Source organism: Trachurus trachurus, assembly GCF_905171665.1.
Source record: "Trachurus trachurus genome assembly, chromosome: 4".
In the NCBI taxonomy this organism is placed as follows: domain Eukaryota; kingdom Metazoa; phylum Chordata; class Actinopteri; order Carangiformes; family Carangidae; genus Trachurus; species Trachurus trachurus.
The window spans coordinates 9304946-9323528 of NC_139898.1; the positions used below are offsets into that span (position 1 = coordinate 9304946).

General features: G+C 42.3%; 2 protein-coding genes across 3 annotated transcripts in view; one reads left to right on the plus strand and one right to left on the minus strand.

Annotated features, from left to right (window-relative positions):
• slc9a7 (solute carrier family 9 member 7) overlaps positions 1–10788 on the minus strand; it is a 32025-nt gene extending 21237 nt beyond the window's left edge. The window contains exons 1-7 of the mRNA XM_083970669.1: positions 10683–10788; positions 7126–8210; positions 4603–4805; positions 4440–4517; positions 1576–1652; positions 750–862; positions 551–656 (exon numbers count right to left, since the gene is read on the minus strand). Coding sequence (XP_083826795.1) covers positions 551–656; positions 750–862; positions 1576–1652; positions 4440–4517; positions 4603–4805; positions 7126–7426 — 878 coding nt within the window. The 5' untranslated portion in view covers positions 7427–8210; positions 10683–10788. The remainder of the gene's footprint in view (positions 1–550; positions 657–749; positions 863–1575; positions 1653–4439; positions 4518–4602; positions 4806–7125; positions 8211–10682) is intronic.
• On the plus strand, positions 6088–18396 carry rp2 (RP2 activator of ARL3 GTPase). Of its 2 annotated transcripts, none has more exons than XM_083970671.1 (5): positions 6088–6182; positions 12786–13454; positions 14298–14412; positions 16225–16310; positions 16434–18396. In XM_083970671.1, exons 1-5 carry the CDS (start codon positions 6129–6131, stop codon positions 16515–16517), a joined length of 1008 nt encoding a protein of 335 aa, XP_083826797.1. In that variant the 5' UTR covers positions 6088–6128; the 3' UTR covers positions 16518–18396. The 2 variants fall into 2 exon arrangements, with proteins under 2 accessions (XP_083826797.1, XP_083826796.1); XM_083970670.1 differs by lacking the exon at positions 6088–6182 and adding an exon at positions 11262–11477.
• Positions 18397–18583: the final 187 nt, after the last annotated feature.

Genomic DNA, 18583 nt, shown 5'->3' on the forward strand with positions numbered 1-18583 from the left:
CACTTCAAAATGATCAGTTTTCTCTGGTTTTACTACTTAAAGATATGCGTTTGAGTAAAATGAGCACTTTTGTTTTTATTCTATAAACTACTGACAACATTTCTCCCAAATTCGAAATAAAAATATTGTCATTTAGAGCATTTATTGGCAGAAAATGACATGTGGTCAAAAAAAAAAAAAGTGTTTTCAGACCTCAAATAATGCGAAGAAAACAAGTTCATATTCATTTTTAAACAACACAAGTATTTTTTATATTTTTTTTTTAACTAAGGAAGAGTTCAGAAGTCAACATTGGTGCAATAACCCCAATTTTTTTTTTTTTTTTAATTCAAAAGGTCTCTTAATTTTTGTTCCAGAGCTGTAGGAGGAGAAGGTTGGAGAGCTCCCAGCAGAGGGAGGCAGAGTGCCGTCCGCCTGTCAGGAGGAGGAGTGCTGCTGCTCTGTCTCTCACTTCAGTGCTTAATATCAAGAACACACCTACAGAAACATTTGTGTAGCGAAGAAGGAGGTTTACAGATCTGAGTTCAATGAGCCAAAAAAAGGGACTTACGAGGAAAGCACTATGGCGACTGCATCATTCATGACACTTTCTCCAAACAACAGAGCGTAGAGATCGCCGTCTGCATGGAGCTCATTGAAAATGGCCAACACAGTCACTACAAACAGAAACAGAAATATCAGTCAAACATATTATTTAAAACACAGAGACGTTTTCTATTCTGTAATCTAGCTCAGAGTGATGGTCTCACCTGGGTCTGTGGCAGAGATGATGGCACCAAAGAAAAGGCAGTCAGTGTAGTAGAACTTGTCGGTCAGCTGTCCGACCATTTGCATCAGTTTGACCACACCGTACATCAGGTTCCTGCAGAACAGAACAGAACAGCAGAGTCTGACATCAACCGTCTGAATTGTAAACAGTGAAAAGTTAGTCTTTGTGAAGGCCTGTGTTGTGTTACATTACAAGGCAGGAGTTGTTTTCAGGGCAAATGCAGAGACTGCTTGACGAAAAACTGCCCCTGACAGGAGCGTGCACAGCTGTTTTGCATGAATTTACCTTAGAAACAACTCCGTCTCGTAACGTTTCGTTATTATCTCATAGTGTGGTGAATGTGCAGGTTGCAACTTGTCCACCAGAGCGTTTTGGAGTTGTTGGATTGTGTATTTGATGAGGGAAACCAAGAAATTCCATTAGCCTCCATAGCGTAGCTCTGAGCAGCTCGTGGCTCTCTTCCGCCATTCTAAAAACAGCTTGCACCGACAATTAAAAGGTAACGAACCTACTCCTAAAACTATAGGGATTATGGCAATGGGCCAGTTTGCCATAATGTTGAACTATCCCTTTAAGACTTGACACGGCCTCTGTGCTGTATATAGTATTTTCTCACTCCCTCTCTCTGTCTCTCTCGTTTCCAAACAGTTTGGTTAGGTTAATTTCCTTTTCTAATTATATGCAAAACATATTCGTAGTTGTAACTTGTATTATGTGTTGTCTTGCCTCTTTTCTCCAACCCTGAGCCAGGTTGTATCTGATCTGATTTTAAACTGACATTTCATACACAGGAAGTGGACGCTCACCCAATAACAAAACATGAGATGGCAGTGCCCAGAAACGCATACGTTATGATGGAGCCCAGGTTCCTGAAGAAGTGTCTCTGGAAAAAGGAGAAAAGTAGGAAAAGTTTGTAAAATGTTAGCATTCACCGAGTCGTTGTCAGAAACTTCACATTCTCAAACTGACCACATTTTAGTTTCCTTTTACAAAACAAATGCCTGAATCAGGCCTGAGGTCAGTAACAGCCACGGGTGGGCGAGTAACTCTCTGTCAAACAGGACCAGAAACACAAACACAAATTCAGCTGTTTGACTGGTTATTAAACAAACAACCAGAAACACGCAAAGTCCTCTTCAGATCACTCCAAACTCTCTCTGCACTCTCACTACTAAAATGCTGATTTGGCTTCGTGAAGGAAATGTGCCTCTTCCTCAGTGACCGTCAGGAGGGATTGTTGTTAAAGAAAACATAAAGGAATGAAAGAAAACCTGATGATTATGTTATGTTATGATGAAACATGTGACAGATCTTCGTTATGTGACGCTCAGCTAATTATGCTGACATTTGCATATCAGTTACAATTCTGTGTGATGTAATAAAAAGTTGGCAAACGAACAGGAGAATGAGGATTTCCCTGTTTCTCTCTGCAGCTTTTGATCAAAATGAACTCTGATTGCAACAGATGATTCACAAAATGGTGTAATTTTAAAACTGACGTGACCTCCTGCTTCCTTTTTCCTGAAGTCTGTTGTTCAGCGAATTCCACTGTGGATCCAAACCTCACAACAAGCCTGTCAACACACACAGACTTCAGCAAGAGCCACAGCCAAGTTGTTTTGCTTTCTACTTTTAGAAAATCAGTGCTGACCGTTGGCATAGAATCAATTTAGCAGTGGCAGACAGTATATTAATATTGATGCTGGATGCAGTAAATTCATTTACTGGCAGGATATTAAGTTTTGATAATTGATCCAATATAAAAGTCATTTCAAACGTCACAAATGTTAGGATGTTCGAATGTTAGGATTTACGTCACTGTAATTTGAACACTGATTTAAGACTGTTGGACAGACTAAACAATACAATACAACTAATAATTGCAGCCTCGTAGTATTTTTATATTCACAAGAACTTCCACTTCCACAGTATATCCTATTTCTGAGCAGGTTTTCAATAAATGTTGCAGTTCATATATGGGAAAAGTGACAACACTGAGTCAGTATGAAATCTAAATGGAGTTCGTATTTTTTGAGTGTGCTCTCCCACATAGGGAGAGGAGGCATGACAACTGGAGTTTAAAAAAAAGAAAGAAAAAAAAACATAATAAAGTGGGTGCTGGTGATTTCAGGAGGGACATTTCTTTTCTATTTGTAACAATTAACTTTATCTTATAAGAACATAAACTAAAATAAAATCATTACAAACACTCATAAATTATCATAAGGCTTTATAACAATAAGCATAACACATCATAGAGCAATTATAACTCTATTACATGATGACCTTATAAGCCATTATAAAATGCTTTATGATGTGTTATGCTTACTGTTATAAAGCTTAGTTATACATGTTTATAAGCCAATTATAACACACAACAAAACTATATTTATAATGCATTATCGATGTGGGCATTGTCAGCGAGTTACTAACAATTATAATGTATTATAATATCTGACTTTATAAGTCATGATAAATGCTTTATAGTGTTGTGATTATTGTTATAAAGCATTCTGATCATTTCTGAGTGTTTATAACTATAGTTATACAGTGCTATAACTGCATTATAACTCATAAGTATGGTTATAATGCGTTATAGAGATAGGCATCAAATAAAGTGTTACCACTGCTTCATATATCATGTTTTGTTTGGGACACAGCTTTAGAGTGGACAGCTATGCTAGCAGCTCTGTGAGTTTCTATGGATGCTGACATGCTAACAGTGACAATGCTAGCAAGTCGATGTTCAGCAGGTGTAACTTTACCTGTGCTCATCGTCTTTAGCTTAGCATGTCTAAACATGCTAAACTAGCATTGTTAATTAGCAGTTGCACATGGTAGACCTTAGGCTGATGGGAATATCATGTGTTTTTGCAGCTAGGCCTATCCTATTTATTCATAAATAATGACATGTTGACTTGGTGGTAGACAGTAGGATTCATCCTCTATGCGGAGTGTGAAGGTTTCTACAAAATTTCATGGCAACCCATCAAAGAGCTGATGATGTATTTCAGTCAGATCACCACTTGTAAAGACGCTCTGCACCACAGGAAAGCACAAGGCCATTTCCTCTCCTTCATCCGACTTCTCCTTGATATCATCCATCACTGTCCAATTAGATAAGTGAGTTATGCTCTCACAATAAGAACATGGATCAGATGTCACCACCTGTTTAAACTGATTTGAATATCCATTATTTCAAGGCACCTGTGCCGAAGATCTTCAGCCCACATTTCTCATGCATAAAAAGTACACCTCCCCTAATTGACCCCCTACCTGCTTGGGGATAAATAATCAAAAGCGGCATAGGATTCCCCCAAAATACAACAAATCTGCTCTACAACAATCAAATGCAGAAACTGGTGGAATTGTCAGCGTCAGCCGTTTTTCTCTTTGCCTGCACAAACGCCAGAAAGGAAATGAAAGACATCTGCTCTAGACTTCCCCCCCTCAAAAGGGCCACTTATGTTCAGCAAACACTGTCAGCTCTCACCGTGTGGCCAATGATTGCTCTACTTAGCCAAGCATCTGTCCAATGAGACAGCAGTTTGTGGCAGCGGATACGTTCACTTGGCCCTGCAACGGCGTTATCTCAAGTTACAGAGTATCGCATTAATTCAGCTTCATAACAATCACAAAATCCAGAGCTTCACGTGTCGCCACCTCTCACCTTCTTCAGACTGTAGCCAGCGTGGAAGATGATAGGAGGCAGCAATATGTTGAAAAACACTTCGGGGTCAAACGTCACCTGGAGGAGAAAATAAAGCGGAGGCGTTATTGGGGGTGAATTTGACTGGCTGGTGTTGAAGCGCTGATGTTTTTCTGACCGTCACCTTGCGCAGCATGTCGTTCTGCTCCACGTTGTGAATCTCTCGAGAGTTGATCTCTCCTTTGAGGGTGTACTCAAAGAACTTGCCGCTGACATTGAGCAGCAGGGTGCTAGTGGGCCCTTTTTCCAGCGAGCAGCTCGGGGGGGTCTTGTTGTGGTAGCTGGTGGCGGGGATGCCATATCGCAGGATCACACCCACCAGCAAACCTGAGAAAAAAAAATCAGAGCAGAGAGATGATGACGGTATGATAAGACAAAAAAAAGAGGCCACTTTGCTTTGTCACATGGGTCTAACCTTTTTAATCAACTGGCTAATGTGAAGCAAAGGATCTACATTTTTTTTTTACCCGAACCTAAATGTCACCAAGGAAAACACATGAATTTCTCAGCGCGAGACAATTTTCCAGGTGGCTCTGCTCTACCAGCCCTCGGGATCAGGCGGTGACACACACACACAGAGAGCGGCAGAGCAAAGAGAGAGAAATGGGGAGATGGTGAGCAGGAGTGAAACCCGGGTAGAAAAAGGAAGCAGGCCGGCAGTTAGAGAACATAAATCCTCTGATTAGACAGCAGTTATCTGCAGGAGACATGGCAAAGCAAAGCTGCCGACACTGCGTATCACTGATCCCTCCTACCAGAGAGTTAAACACATATATCACACCCCGGCTTTCACTTTAACCACACATACATAGACATAGGGGTGCCAGTATATTTTATATGCTTTTAATTTACTGTATTTTAACTTTAACTTTCTTTATTTTACTGTTTTGTATCTGTTGTGCAGCACTTTGGTAACCTTGTTGTTTATATAAATAAAGTGGATTGGATTGGATTGGATATATAGATGGCTCTGCAACAGGCATGTTGTCTGTTTCTTTTCTGTCAAAATACAAAGGTGAAAAATTTAAGGTTCTTTCCAGCAAGTGGGGACTTTCGTACTGTCGGACAGGAAAGTACCATAACAGGACAATGAGCATTTGATAAGAGACACATAAACATGAAAAAAAAAATCACAGACCTTTATCTGTGTCTTTACTGCTTGTCCTCACAGAGTCATATAGGTAGTAGGTAATAGTAGTAATAGGAGAGACAGTAGGTCACCATATCAGGACATATGGAGACAAACAACCAGTCACAGTCACACCCGTGGGTACTTTACAGTCACTAATTAACCTAACCTGCATGTCCTTAGACTGTGGGAGGAAGTCAGGACACCCAGAGGGAAAACACAGCGGCACGGAGAACATGCAAGCTCCACACGCAAAAAGGCCCGTGTTTTCCCACCACAACGCTGCTTTTGGTTTGCTTTTTTTAAGCACAACAACAAACAAATCAAAGTCTGTCTTCTCCATGTGATAGCTTTGGTTAATAACTGACATCTGTGCCACTGACTGGTATCAATCTGATAAACTAAAAGCAAAACACCATCCAGATGCGGTCTATTCTGCACGTTGTTTTTCGGGGGCATTAGTGCTGAGATGGTTCAGCTCGGCATGGCCTGGCACACGTTGTTGCTGTGGTTTCTACCTGATGATGAACACATTTAACTGTGGACTGATCTGCGCTGATTTCACACTTGCTCAGGTGATCCAGTGTATACAGTGGCATCGCTGCTCACATGCTGCACACACCATGCTTGTCCCTGTACAAATTAATGCAATGAACTCACTGGCACAGAAATGCGCCCAGACCTCAGCTGATAACAAACCTCCAGACTGATGAACACTGGTGGAAAAAAAACAAAAAAACACTCAGCTTTCCTTTTACAGCCTTTAACGAGCAAAGAGCAGGGTATAATCTCCAGTTCAGCAGATGAATGACGATAATATGGGAGAGACAGTGTGCTGTTTCATTTGGATGAGGGTGACAAAAATATATTTTTTCTTTTTCTCATCAAATGTTCTCCTTATGACTGCTAATAACTTTCAAAGCTTGAGAGATTTATCTAAATTTAAAAAAATTAAGGTCACAGTCATAGTGATTACATAAGGCATTTCAGGGAGGTTTTCTACAAGTAGCTAGTAGAACAACAGCTCTATAACATGGCTTGTGTGTGTCATGGGAGATACTGTGAGTGCATTAAGATGATTGTAATCTAATTCATGATACTCTGTCACTGCCTAAGTGCCTTCCCATATGTCAGGGCGCTGACTCCCAGTCAGTCAGAAAGACAGAGCTGCACATGCGGCAGCCTAGTGGAGACTATAGAGTAGACAAGGTTGAGCAGCCCCAAAGCACCTTCTAGAAAATTAGCACCGGCCCAGCCAATTAGGAGCAATGTGAGCCGGTGGAAATGCGGAGGCGCGTCGGTGCGTTTGTTCAGACTGAAATCACCGCACTGTCCCCGGGTCTCCCTGCTCGTGCAGCCGCCGCACAACCACCAGAGAGGCTGAATCACGCAAAGCCTGCGGGAAGGTGGTGGTGGTGGTGGTGGTAGCTGCGAAGGAGACAGTGTAGCCTATGTGTGTGTGTGTGTGTGTGTGTGTGTGTTTGTGCACTCAACATATATAACCTCTAAAAGCCTCACCGTAAATCATTGCCAGCCCGGTCTCGTGCAGGAAGCGGACCCGTCTGTGCTTGAAGAGCCAGATGGTGAGGATGGTTAAGGTCAGCAGCAGGATGAATGTCAGCAAATTAACGCTGTCCTGTCGGTGACTTTCCTCTGCCTCCTTCTCGGTGGCAAGTTCTTCCATTCCGTCGTCCTCCGCCTTCAGCCCCGACACCAGCGAGCTCAGTAAAATCCACACTGGCAGCATCATCGTCGTCGTCGTCGTCGTGTCCGGCGCCGCGAAGGCTCCTCTCCGCTTCGGCTGTCGGAGAGCGTCCATGGTGCAGGGTGCTGCTGGGATGCTGCTGCTGCTGCGGCTGCTGCTGTTGACAGTACAGCAGCGACTCTATGCCATGTCACTGCTAGAAGAAGGGAAGGCTACACACAGCTGAGCCCGAGCGGGGAAGCAGTCCGGTGCTCGCAGACCGTGGAGCCGGCGAGTTCAACCTTTTAAAGGTACACTGCGCCGCGCAGGAGGCGAAGGAGGGAGCCGCTGCGCACGGAGACTGCGCTGCCCTTGTGGAGGAGACCGAATCGCGCGCGCACACACACAGGCGCCCGGGTTGCCACCTAAAGTCGGCCGATTTCAAGCTACTGAGTCATTGTCCCTGGGATTTTGATGATTGTGCAATTCGGTGCTTGGTCCTCGTCAAAACAGGAAATTCACGTGGTCTGTTGCTCGAACGTTAAAACTCGGGCTTTACCAAGAAAAGGAGGAGGAAATATATCCGCTGTGGATAATGTGGCCTTGGTAGTGAAAGTAGTGGGGTGAGAGGTGGGTTGTACCAAAGGGGCACAGTTAGGGGGCATGGAAGAGGGGGGGCAATTTCTATGCCACCTAAAAATCTCAAAGCTGCACTAGTGGCTGCTTTAATCACAGGCTGCAGATATAAATCAATTCAATTTCATTACACCAAATTGTTTCAGGAGTTATGTCAAGGGTCTTCATAGAAGGTTAAGATGATAAACCAAGCAGTTCCCACAGGGGGCAGGAGAAACCTCCAGCAGAGCCGTCTGCCTCAACCGGTTGGACCAAAGGACTGTGTTGATGTAAAAGATGTCTTCTGTAATGACAAAAGCAGAGGGGATTAACACCTGACCATGGTTTCACTCTCTAACTTCTTTTGACTCGTTTCATGCCTCCGTGGCTCTCATCAACCTCCTCTCCAGTGGCAGGCAGCTATTCTTAAAGAAGGTCTAATAAAGCTGCCTTCAGATATGTCATGAGTCATGACACTAGTTCCCGGTCATGCCGTAAAACTGCAGAACTCTTCTGTTGACTCTGTGGGGTGTGTTAGAGACGGGCAGGTGTCGGAGGCTGGGGGCTAACTTTGTGCAGAAGAAGAACAGTGGGGATGCTTTCCCCCTTAATGTGGACAAGACCAAAGAGATGGTGGTGGACTGCTGAAGGCAAGATCCATGACCACAGTCAGTGGCGTTGCCAGCCATTAAACTCTAATGGGGCACAACTCGGTCGGATCTGATTTTGCTCATTCTTGAAGCATTAAAGGGATCGTTCAACATTTTGGCAAATTGGTCCATTGCCATAATCCCTATAGTTTAGGAGTAGGTTTGTTTCCTTTAATTGTTGGTGCAAGCTATTTTTAGAACGGCGGAGCAGAGCCGCAAGCTGCTCAGAGCTATGCTACAGAGGCTCATGGGATGTCTTGGTTTTCCTCATCAAACTCATCAAATACACAATCCAACAACTCCACAATGCTCTGGTGGACAAGTTGTGACCTGCACATTCACCACGCTATGAGATAATAACGGAACATTACAAGACGGAGTTGTTTTCGAGGCAAATGCAGAGACTGCTTACTGAAAAACTGCCCCCGACGAGAACGCGCATCAGCGGTTTTGCATGAATTTACCTCGGAAACAACTCTGTCTCGTAACATTCCATTGGGCTTTATGCACAGCTCCACTACTTCCTGAAATAAGCCAGCTAGTTTATTTCCTGTCTTACATTATTGGACCAACTGATTAATCCAGGTGTGCCTGACCATTGTTGTGAGGTCAGACACACCTGGATTAATCAATTGGTCCAATAATGTAAGACAGGAAATAAACTAGCTGTCTTATTTCAGGAAGTAGTGGAGCTGTGCATAAAGCCCATTAAAGGTAACGAACCAACTCCTAAAACTATAGGGATTATGGCAATGGGCCAATTTGCCAAAATGTTGGACTATCCCTTTAAAGTGTACCTACCATCTATATTACATTTAGGGGCACACAACCCATTTATACTGGGGTTATTGCCCCAGTAAAAGGGGTCTGGTGATGCCCCTGACCACCTCATTAGAGGTTGAGGTTTTGCAGCACTACAAGGACTTTGGTGGCTATACCTAAAAAACAGATTGAACTTTAGGACCAACTCTATGTACAAGAGAGTGGAGAGAGCAGGACCAATAAACTCAAGGCTTGTTCGACACTCGTCAGAACCTGGGGATGTTTTAATCAGGAAGTCACTGAACATACCCCTCATCACCTGTGTGACACCTGAGCACTGTTGCACTACCTCAGTCTCTATACTTTGACAGCGTTTTACTCACACTCACTGTGGCCTTTGTTAAATTGCACATTATGTTTCTAATAAATTCTATTTCTGATAAAGCATCTGTAGGCCTATTTTATAATTCATGTATTTTGTTATTCACTATCTATCTATCTATCTATCTGGACTCAAGAGAGTATCTAAACAATGCACGGAGGGTGTGTATCTGACCGGCAGGAGAGGGAGAGGAGTGGTCCAGCTCTGGAGTGGTCAACAGTCCCAGGGCCCCCTAACAGCTTCACCCAGATATGTCTTGCGCTAACATGTGTTATAGGCCTACCAGAAGTGTCACTGGTTACACGCTGGTTGAACAAAGTACCCTAGTGCCATTTTGTGAGCTGTCCACAGTGAGGAGGCCCACTGCAGTCAGTGATCCTGACCCATCCTCAAATTACATTCAAAACTGAAGCGACACCTGAAAATGCATTTCATTTAGAATAAGTCACCATTTACATGGGGCACTGGATGCTGGATGGATGCTCCTTTCACGGACCCTTGACATACACTACTCTGCCTTGTCTATGGTAAGGGAGTGGTACAGCTAGGCTATGCTTCGGAGCAGGATTACCTATTATTAGAGTGTCCTAGTGTCTTAAGTTGCAGGCTAATCTGATGTCTGGTTTGACTTGGCTTCTTGTTATGTGTTGTATTTGTGCATGAACTGCAACTCAAACTTAAAGCTTGTAAAGTTGGTGGATATGTAAAAAAAAAAAAAAAAAAAAAAAAGGGCCATATATCAGTAGCCTACTATGATCAGCAAATTAGCATGATATGAATCTAGCACTTTCACTCATTCTAATCTTATCCATTGACATTATTATTTTATATAATTATACATCACCCATTTTACATTAGATAAAATGTGTACCACTGGTGTTTAAGCAAGAAGACAACACCCAGAGGGGTGTGCCAAATGTGTACACGATGGTGCGTTCAAGTTCCTCTGGGGAAAATAATTAGCTAGGCTATTCGATTTTACCTGCGTGGTCCTTCTTCCTCCCCGTCGATGAAGGTGGCCAGCTCAGTCTCATTTGAAAGCACCCTACGTTATTATGTGCGACTTAGAGTTGTTGTTGTTTTTGGTTTTTTGCCACATAATAATGCGAAGGGGTAATTAATTTCACTGTGATTAAACGACAAACCGTCTAAATCTGAAGCTATTGTGTAAAAACCATTCCATACGAAGACGAAGTGGGCACAATTAATTCAACTTAAAGAGAATATCTTCCTCGTCTGTGTTTTGGCCGTGCCTATAAAGTCGTATAAAAGTGTTTTAAAATAAATACCGGTTGAAACCTGGTTGAAACCTCTCTGTCGTGTCTGCACCCAGACGCCTCATGGGTGCACACCTCTTCTACATGACCCAGTCGTTTCACCCAGCTCTGTGATTGGCTGGTGTAATGACTACCCTGGTGCTGATTGGCTGATGTTACGACTACCGCGGTACTGATTGGTTGCGAAACGAAGCAAGGGAAACGGGAAGCTGAAAAAAAAATCTTGTCAACTTAAGTGCACGTAAGCTTCTGCCTCACATTTATCGTGTTCTCCGACCTAACGTTGCGGCTAGAAAAAAACTGGTCCTATCTAGTCGCCGGCGCAAAGAAGCAAAATGGGGTGTTTCTTCTCGAAAAAATCCAAAAGGAAGTCGCCCGAGAAAGAGGACCGAGGACCGACGACAACGACTGTCGAAACTACAGCGACAACCAACGCGGTTCCCCTTGGCAACAACACCGACGAGGCTCCGAAGCAGTACAGCTGGGATAAGAGAGAGAAGGTGATGATGACACTTGTATCTACTATCTAAACCAGCTACCTTTAACTTAGCAGCCGCTTCACCCCTCTTTAACCCGTGTGTCCTCTCCTCCCGCTTCCAGGGAGCTAGTTTACATTATCTATGAGGTGCGGTGAGGTAACTGCATTAACAGGTTTAACCTACAGCTAAATGTAAACGTAGCTATTTTTCTATCACAAAAACATCAAACCTGCGCTGTTCAAATACACCAAGGTATCACTGACTCTGTTGCACCAACCTGTCACTTTAACTGATGTTGATATTAGTAGTTATAAATCATTTCCTGAGTTGCTGCAGCAGTAAAGGTAAACGGTCTCTGTTTACTTGCCGTGATTCAGTTTCCAGCACAAACAGCGACGTACGGTGACGCGCATAGATTAAAAATGTTCACCTGTGTAACAGTTTACTGATGCCTGACACACCTGGGGTCCACGCAATGCTAATTATAGATTGTCAACACTCTTGAGTTTTTAGACTCAAAGCTCCGTCCTCTCTGACTCGGTGTATCCAGCGTTATCTCATTATCGGATTACTACACAGCGCTGTGTAGCTGACTGTTCACTAACAGCTGACCACACTCAGAGGCGTTAACCAAGAGGTGGTTCAACTTCCGTTTTGACTCACAGAAAGTTGCATTTTGAAAGCGTTACAGCTAATAATAACCCACATGCACACGCACAATGGGGCAGTGGAACCTGGAAATAGTTTTATTGCCTGCAAGATAATAATAGGAGTGAATCAAATGAGACTAAAAGTTGTCGTGAATGGTAAAGGAAATACACAACACAACTGGTACAGGCAGAGCTGAAAATATTTCATGTTTCTTACAACATATCTTGTTATAGATGATAGAGGTGGGTATAAGGTATTGTGAAAACTATGATGCATGATCTCTAGATACTATAGAAAATTAAAATATTGTGACATGACATTTTATTGATTCTGTGAAGCACCCAGTCAATATTCTATCAATAGTTTACATGGTGACAGCGGTTTTGTGTTGTGTTTACCGATGGTAATTCTTTTGTTCAATAAAGTATTTACATGGTGTTACAGGAAGTGTGAAATACAAACACAGGTGCAACTGTTCTGAGTCTGAATGCATGAAAATAAGATGTATTTGTTTGTGTGTTCAACACACTGTGTTCTTTATACTAAGAGAGTTTTTCTAAAAATAGACTTTTGGCAAATCACCATTCAAGATGTATGGTGTTGATGCTTTTTTATCAACACACAGCCCTATAAAAATCTATTCTAGATACTCACTTGGCCACCTTTCTCTATGCACAGGTTGATCCCAAAGACTACATGCTTACAGGCCTCAAAGATGTCACAGTGGGTCGCCTTCCTGACAAACTGAACGGCCAACAGTTTGTCATCCAAGAGTGCGAGAACTGCAACATCTACGTGTTTGATCACTCGGCGACTATCACCATCGACGACTGTGTCAACTGCCGTATCGTTCTAGGACCTGTAAAGGGAAGTGTGTTTTTCAGGGACTGTAAAGACATCAAGTGTGTGGTGGCCTGTCAGCAGTTTCGCACACGGGACTGTAAAAAGATGGATGTGTTCTTGTGCTGTGCCACCCAGCCTATCATCGAGTCGTCCACGGGCATGAAGTTTGGCTGCTTTCAGTACTTCTATCCCGAGCTGGGCTTCCACTTCAAGGATGCCGGGCTCAGCATATTCAACAATAACTGGAGCAACATCCACGACTTCACGCCAGTGTCGGGAGAGAACAACTGGAGCTTGTTGCCCGAGGCTTCGGCGGTTCTTGACTTTGTACCAGCACCAGACCAAGAGTCTGAGTTCAAGTCTGTGCGAATCTCCGCTGACCCGGCGCGCAGCATTGTGCCTTTGACAAAGGGAGGGAGGCGTAAGGACAGTGAAGAGTCCTGTCTCTTTGTTTTCTTCGCTGGAGAATACACCACCGCAAATGCCCGCAGACTGATTGACGAGGTGAGAGTGTAAACAAGTTTCGGTTCAACATAACTGATTCTAAGGTGCAGCTTAAAAGAGGAAGTCTTTGTTTGTGAATGGAAAAATGGTGGTCATAATGTGATTAGGTTAAAGAGCTTAGTAAAAATACACTGATAGTGTGAAGTCAGTGGTGTTATAACTGTCACAGAGGGTTACAAAATGATGTTGGCGTTGTAAACTGGCACAAATTTTCTAATAGGAAGAGAGGTTTAACTCACAGCCATAAATGAAGTTAGATATTTGGGAAATCTAATCAAGCGCTACTCTCTTGGAATAATCCCAATCAAGCAGAACAGTCTGAAGCTGGTGAGCAGCCAAATTGAACGAGTTGCATCACCACTAGTGAAGCTTGTGTTCATGTAAGCCAACAAAGAGGGTTAAAGATAACATGTTTTATAAAACCACCCAAGTACTTCCTGAATATCTCTAACTTTGAGGTTTCCCCTCAGCTGAGGCTTGTTGGCACCTGCATGTGTTGTCAACTCTTTAGCTGTGTGACCACAGCGTTTGCATAAGCATGTGTTTTCTATCTGGAATACAGAGAAAAATTCCCTTAATAGGAAGTTGCATTTATATGTTTTTAATTCTTTCCCATATCCTCTGTATTCTCCGACTGCTCCGAGTAAGATGATATTTTCCTTTTGTTTAGCTAACTTGCTATGTTACCATCCTAAGATGCCTGTGTTACCTAATTAACATTCCAGTTTTGTCTGTGCTCTTGCCAAACTATGTGTTACTCTATCACATAAGCATGAGACTGGATACACAGGTAAAGATGTAAGACATTTCATCCCATACCTTCTTTTTATGTGCTGTGAACAGGTGACTGGTAAAGGTTTCGTGCTGGTCCAGACGAAGGAGGTCTCGATGCGACCTGAAGATGTGAAGAGGGTGTTTCAGAACAGTGCAGAGGATCTCGTGGAGTGGATCACCAAAGGTAGCTTTTCTTTTCTGTGACATGGCTTTTTATTTTAAACATAGCTGCTTAGGAACACAGCCAGGTATATTGGACGTCATCAGACAAAGCCCTTTGAGAGTGACAACGTATTCATGCTCAGCATCTGATGAGAACAACAAGTTGTGTAGCAGTCATAGCAGCAAAGAATGAAACAAACACTGTGGAATTTAAAATATCTTAGGGACAGTTTCTTGTTGCTGTCATTGTTAATAACTAATGTCTTTACAGAGGAACTATGCAACTAATTTCTACCTTAATTAAACAGCTTCAGAGTAAGTGTGATGCTTAAATGAATTGTTACTCGGAGAATGGAGGCTCTCTGCCTTCCACCTAGCGTCTCTTGGCTGAAAACCAACCTTGATAGATCAGCACCTCTGACCCGGTGTTCTAGGTTTCGTCTTGGTGGCACCATGACACAAACACGCCCCATAATCCGCAATCTATTGTTTATGACAGATATATGACTGCACTAGGCCTGTTCGATGAATCGTTTTAAAATCGTAATCGCGATTATTGAGTTAGGTCGATGTTAAAAAAATTAAATCGTAAAATCGTTTTTTTACTCTAACTAGGGTAATTACGGTACAGCCCCCCTGGGCTGCGCTGGGTTACCGTAGTGACTTCTGCCTCCTTCCTCCCATCACGCTCTCCCCACACACTGTAAACAAATAGCTTGGTCAGTGAGGATTTCGCTGCCAAAAAGACCAACGGCCTTTTTCCACTCCTTTAGTTCTTCAGCGGGGGCGGGGGCATCATATCACAGGGGCTACAGCTGCGTTGTCTCATTTTTTTCCTCTTTTTTCGATCCTCACTCGTCTCCACCTCGATTAAGGACCGCAGCGTGGTTTTACACACAGCCGGTGACAGTGACACTCAGGTGACAGAATAACAACAGTCTCGGAACAGATCAGTGGTCGCTGCTGTCGGTGTGTTTTTAAAATTAGCGGGTTTGATTGTCGTGTCGGACGTCGCAATCACGACTCTTCCGGTGACAACACTCTGGCCAATCAGTGGAAGGCAGTTGGTTGATGTCACGTTTTAGTATAGTATAGTATAGATAGACTTTATTATTAGACTCCAGGTCCATTTAAAAAGACACAAACAGCACACACAGAAAATAGTTTGTCATTTCACAAAAAATCGGAATCGGAAAACGGTTTTTGAGAGAAGAAAATCTGGATTTTATTTTTGGGAAAAATCTAACAGCCCTAGGCTACACAAATATACACATCGTAACACGTATACGATTACGTTACCCACTGCTCCACAGATTGCCTTCTCACCGGCTTTGTTGAAAACAAATGCACATGGCCGGGGGTGGGGGTTTAGAAAAACAGTGAAAAAGTGACCGGACTTGCATAGTTCCCCTTTAAAAGAAATTCATTGTGTTCTGTTTCTTATGGAAGCTATAAAAGCATTTGTGTCTTTTTGCTGACATGGTTTATTTTAGTCATGACAACACTGCTGACTACTAGTTTTCTGGGGTCAATTTGGTCCATGTTGCAGAAATCATCTGAATCAGCATTCAAGTTTAGTAGTGAATACTGGGAAATTTCATGAGCCCCATTTCACAAGTAAGAAGTTACTGTTCCATCACAGAGGTGTGTGTGTGTGTGTGTGTGTGTGTGTGTGTGTGTGTGTGTGTGTGTGTGTGTGTGTGTGTGTGTGTGTGTGTGTGTGTGTACATGAAGCAGGACTTTGCTCTGAGGAGGGAGACCTGTACTGTATGTAGCTGTTGAGTGGAGGCATCTGTACCGTTACTGTACTGACTTTCACATCCTGCCACTAAAGGCCCCGTGATCGCCCTGGAGCTGAATGGTGACGGAGTCGTTGAAGCCTGTAAAAGCATCTCCAGTGACATGTTCGGTGGCACCAAGGTAAAAACACTTGTGTTTGTTGCATCTGTTTTTAAATAGTTTTACACAAATGGATTCAGTTTCTATAGATGAGTGTCCACAAAAGCTTAGGATATGTTGTGTTGTTGTTTTTTTCCCGCACAGGTTTTTGTCTCTGAGAACAAAAACACGTCCTCTCGAGACGTGGACAGCTTCTTCAACTTTGCAGACATGCAGATGGGCTTGTGAATGAATAGGTGTCACAACAATCTGCTCGTCAGACATCGGATCAGATTTTCTAAAACCGCCCGTCGTCCAGCTCGGGTTCAATACCAGCTTGATTATTTGCCTCTTTTCAGTCTTAAATGAATAGAAATGGGAAATATAAAGGACTGTGTTTGATAAAGCCTTGTTGAAGCAATTCAATTCACCAACTGTAAGTCCACAGACTAGATTCAACCGCATCATCCAGACCATTTGCTGTCCACCACTTAACAACCATTAGTCGCTACCAGTGCTGTGAATATTTATATTTCTGTGAATGTATCTGATAATCCTGTTGCTTTTATCGAATGTGAATGTAGGTCTTCGCTGTAAATGTAATACATTTTAATTTAAAGTTTTATTTTTAATTGCTGTCTGAAAACAGTTGCTGCAGTGGAAAACACATAAGCACAAGAATGCCTGAGGGAAAATACTGTATTTATAAATCCTGTTTTTATTCCACTGCGCTGGCAACATCCATTGTTTACAGGTCGTCCATCCATCTGCCTGTCCGTCCATATGACCGTCCCTTTCTCACCAACATGATATCTCAGTAACTTTATGAAACTTATGAAGCAAATCTGGCACAAACATTCACTAAACCTTAAAGAGAGATTTGATTTTATTGAGGGCAGGAGGGTCAAAGGGCAAGGTCACTTGATCTTAGAAAACGATTCTGGCCTCCTCAAGGGAATCCCTGTAAATTTTGCACAAATGAATGATGAACTAATCAGACTTTAATAGGTCAGACTCAAGACTTCACACAGCAACTATGGGAAAAGTTTCACTCAGAATAATGAATTGTGTATATGATTGTGTGTGTATATGAACAGGGATTCTAGTTATTTCCTGTGAGCATTTATTACTGTTTGTGTTTTATTAGACAATTGACTTTTCTTCATTTGAGATGTGTATATTGTTTAGGTGACCAACATCTTATTGACTTCTGTTAGGCCAAAGTTAAGATTGTTGTGTTTACTAAAGGTGTAAACAAAATGCTGGATCTTGATGTAAACGATTCATGGGATCAGTTTTTTTTAATATATATTTTGTAATATTTGTTTTATACTTTTACTCAATGTTTTTGTATAGAAACAAAATAATGTTCTTCGTTTTTTGGGTTTTTTTTGTCTAAGTTTCTGAACATGTGAATCTGTCTTCAGGCTGATTGGATGATTAAGATAAAGTTGTGTGATAATGGTTGTTGACTGATATACATGAGCCAATTAGATAAACAACCAGTTATGAACACAATATTGTAATTCCTTTCATCCTGAGTTAGTATGGTTTCAGTTGAAGGTTCACAGTTACAAGAAAAGAGAGAATATATTATATAAGAGACGGAAACGGTCTGGTTTCCGTTTGTAACCTGATCATCCTGGCTCAGTTCAATAGGAGCGATTTCAAATGTTTGAACACGCTACAAATGTAAACACTCCAGTATGCGTGCTGTGGTGTATCAGGTTTTAACATCACTCATCAAATTTGTGAATCACTCCCTCTGGTGTTGCACATTTCTCAAATACTAAAGATGTTTCGTGCATGGGAAACACCATCAACAGCCAGGGTGAGTTATGGGGTTTAGCGTTGCTGAGTTCACTTACAATTAGATTTTTCTTTTTTTTTTATTCCAGTTGATGGCTAACAGCTGGACCTCACCCAGTCTGTGCTGGGGCCTCTCATTTACATCATTTAACGCATGCAGTAAATTGCAGAGTTAAGTAAATCTATAACTAGCCTGAGAGATCAAACAGTTTTGTACAGTTGCCTTTAAGAAAATATCCATAGGGACTTGTGTTGTCATTTTGTATTTATAACCTTTTGTATCAGAGCATACTGGTTTTGTCAAGCAACCCGTAATGAATGCACATCTGTCTGTAATTTGTTTCTACACTTAAATGATGTCTTGTCTTTATGAAATGACAGAGTTGCATTAAAAAAGTAGGAAAATTGAAAACACACCAGTGACTGTTGACTTGTCTTCAATGTTGGCGGTACCTTTGTTTAGGACTTGGTTGTTGTCAGGGCTGCACAACAGCTAAGTACTTCCA

Bases quoted from the DNA above. Each gene is read 5' to 3' on its own strand.
- rp2 (XM_083970670.1), top strand. From the start codon at position 11,313: ATGGGGTGTTTCTTCTCGAAAAAATCCAAAAGGAAGTCGCCCGAGAAA. The intron at 13,455-14,297 runs GTGAGAGTGTAA...TGCTGTGAACAG, and splicing joins CCCGCAGACTGATTGACGAG to GTGACTGGTAAAGGTTTCGT. The intron at 14,413-16,224 runs GTAGCTTTTCTT...CTGCCACTAAAG, and splicing joins CGTGGAGTGGATCACCAAAG to GCCCCGTGATCGCCCTGGAG.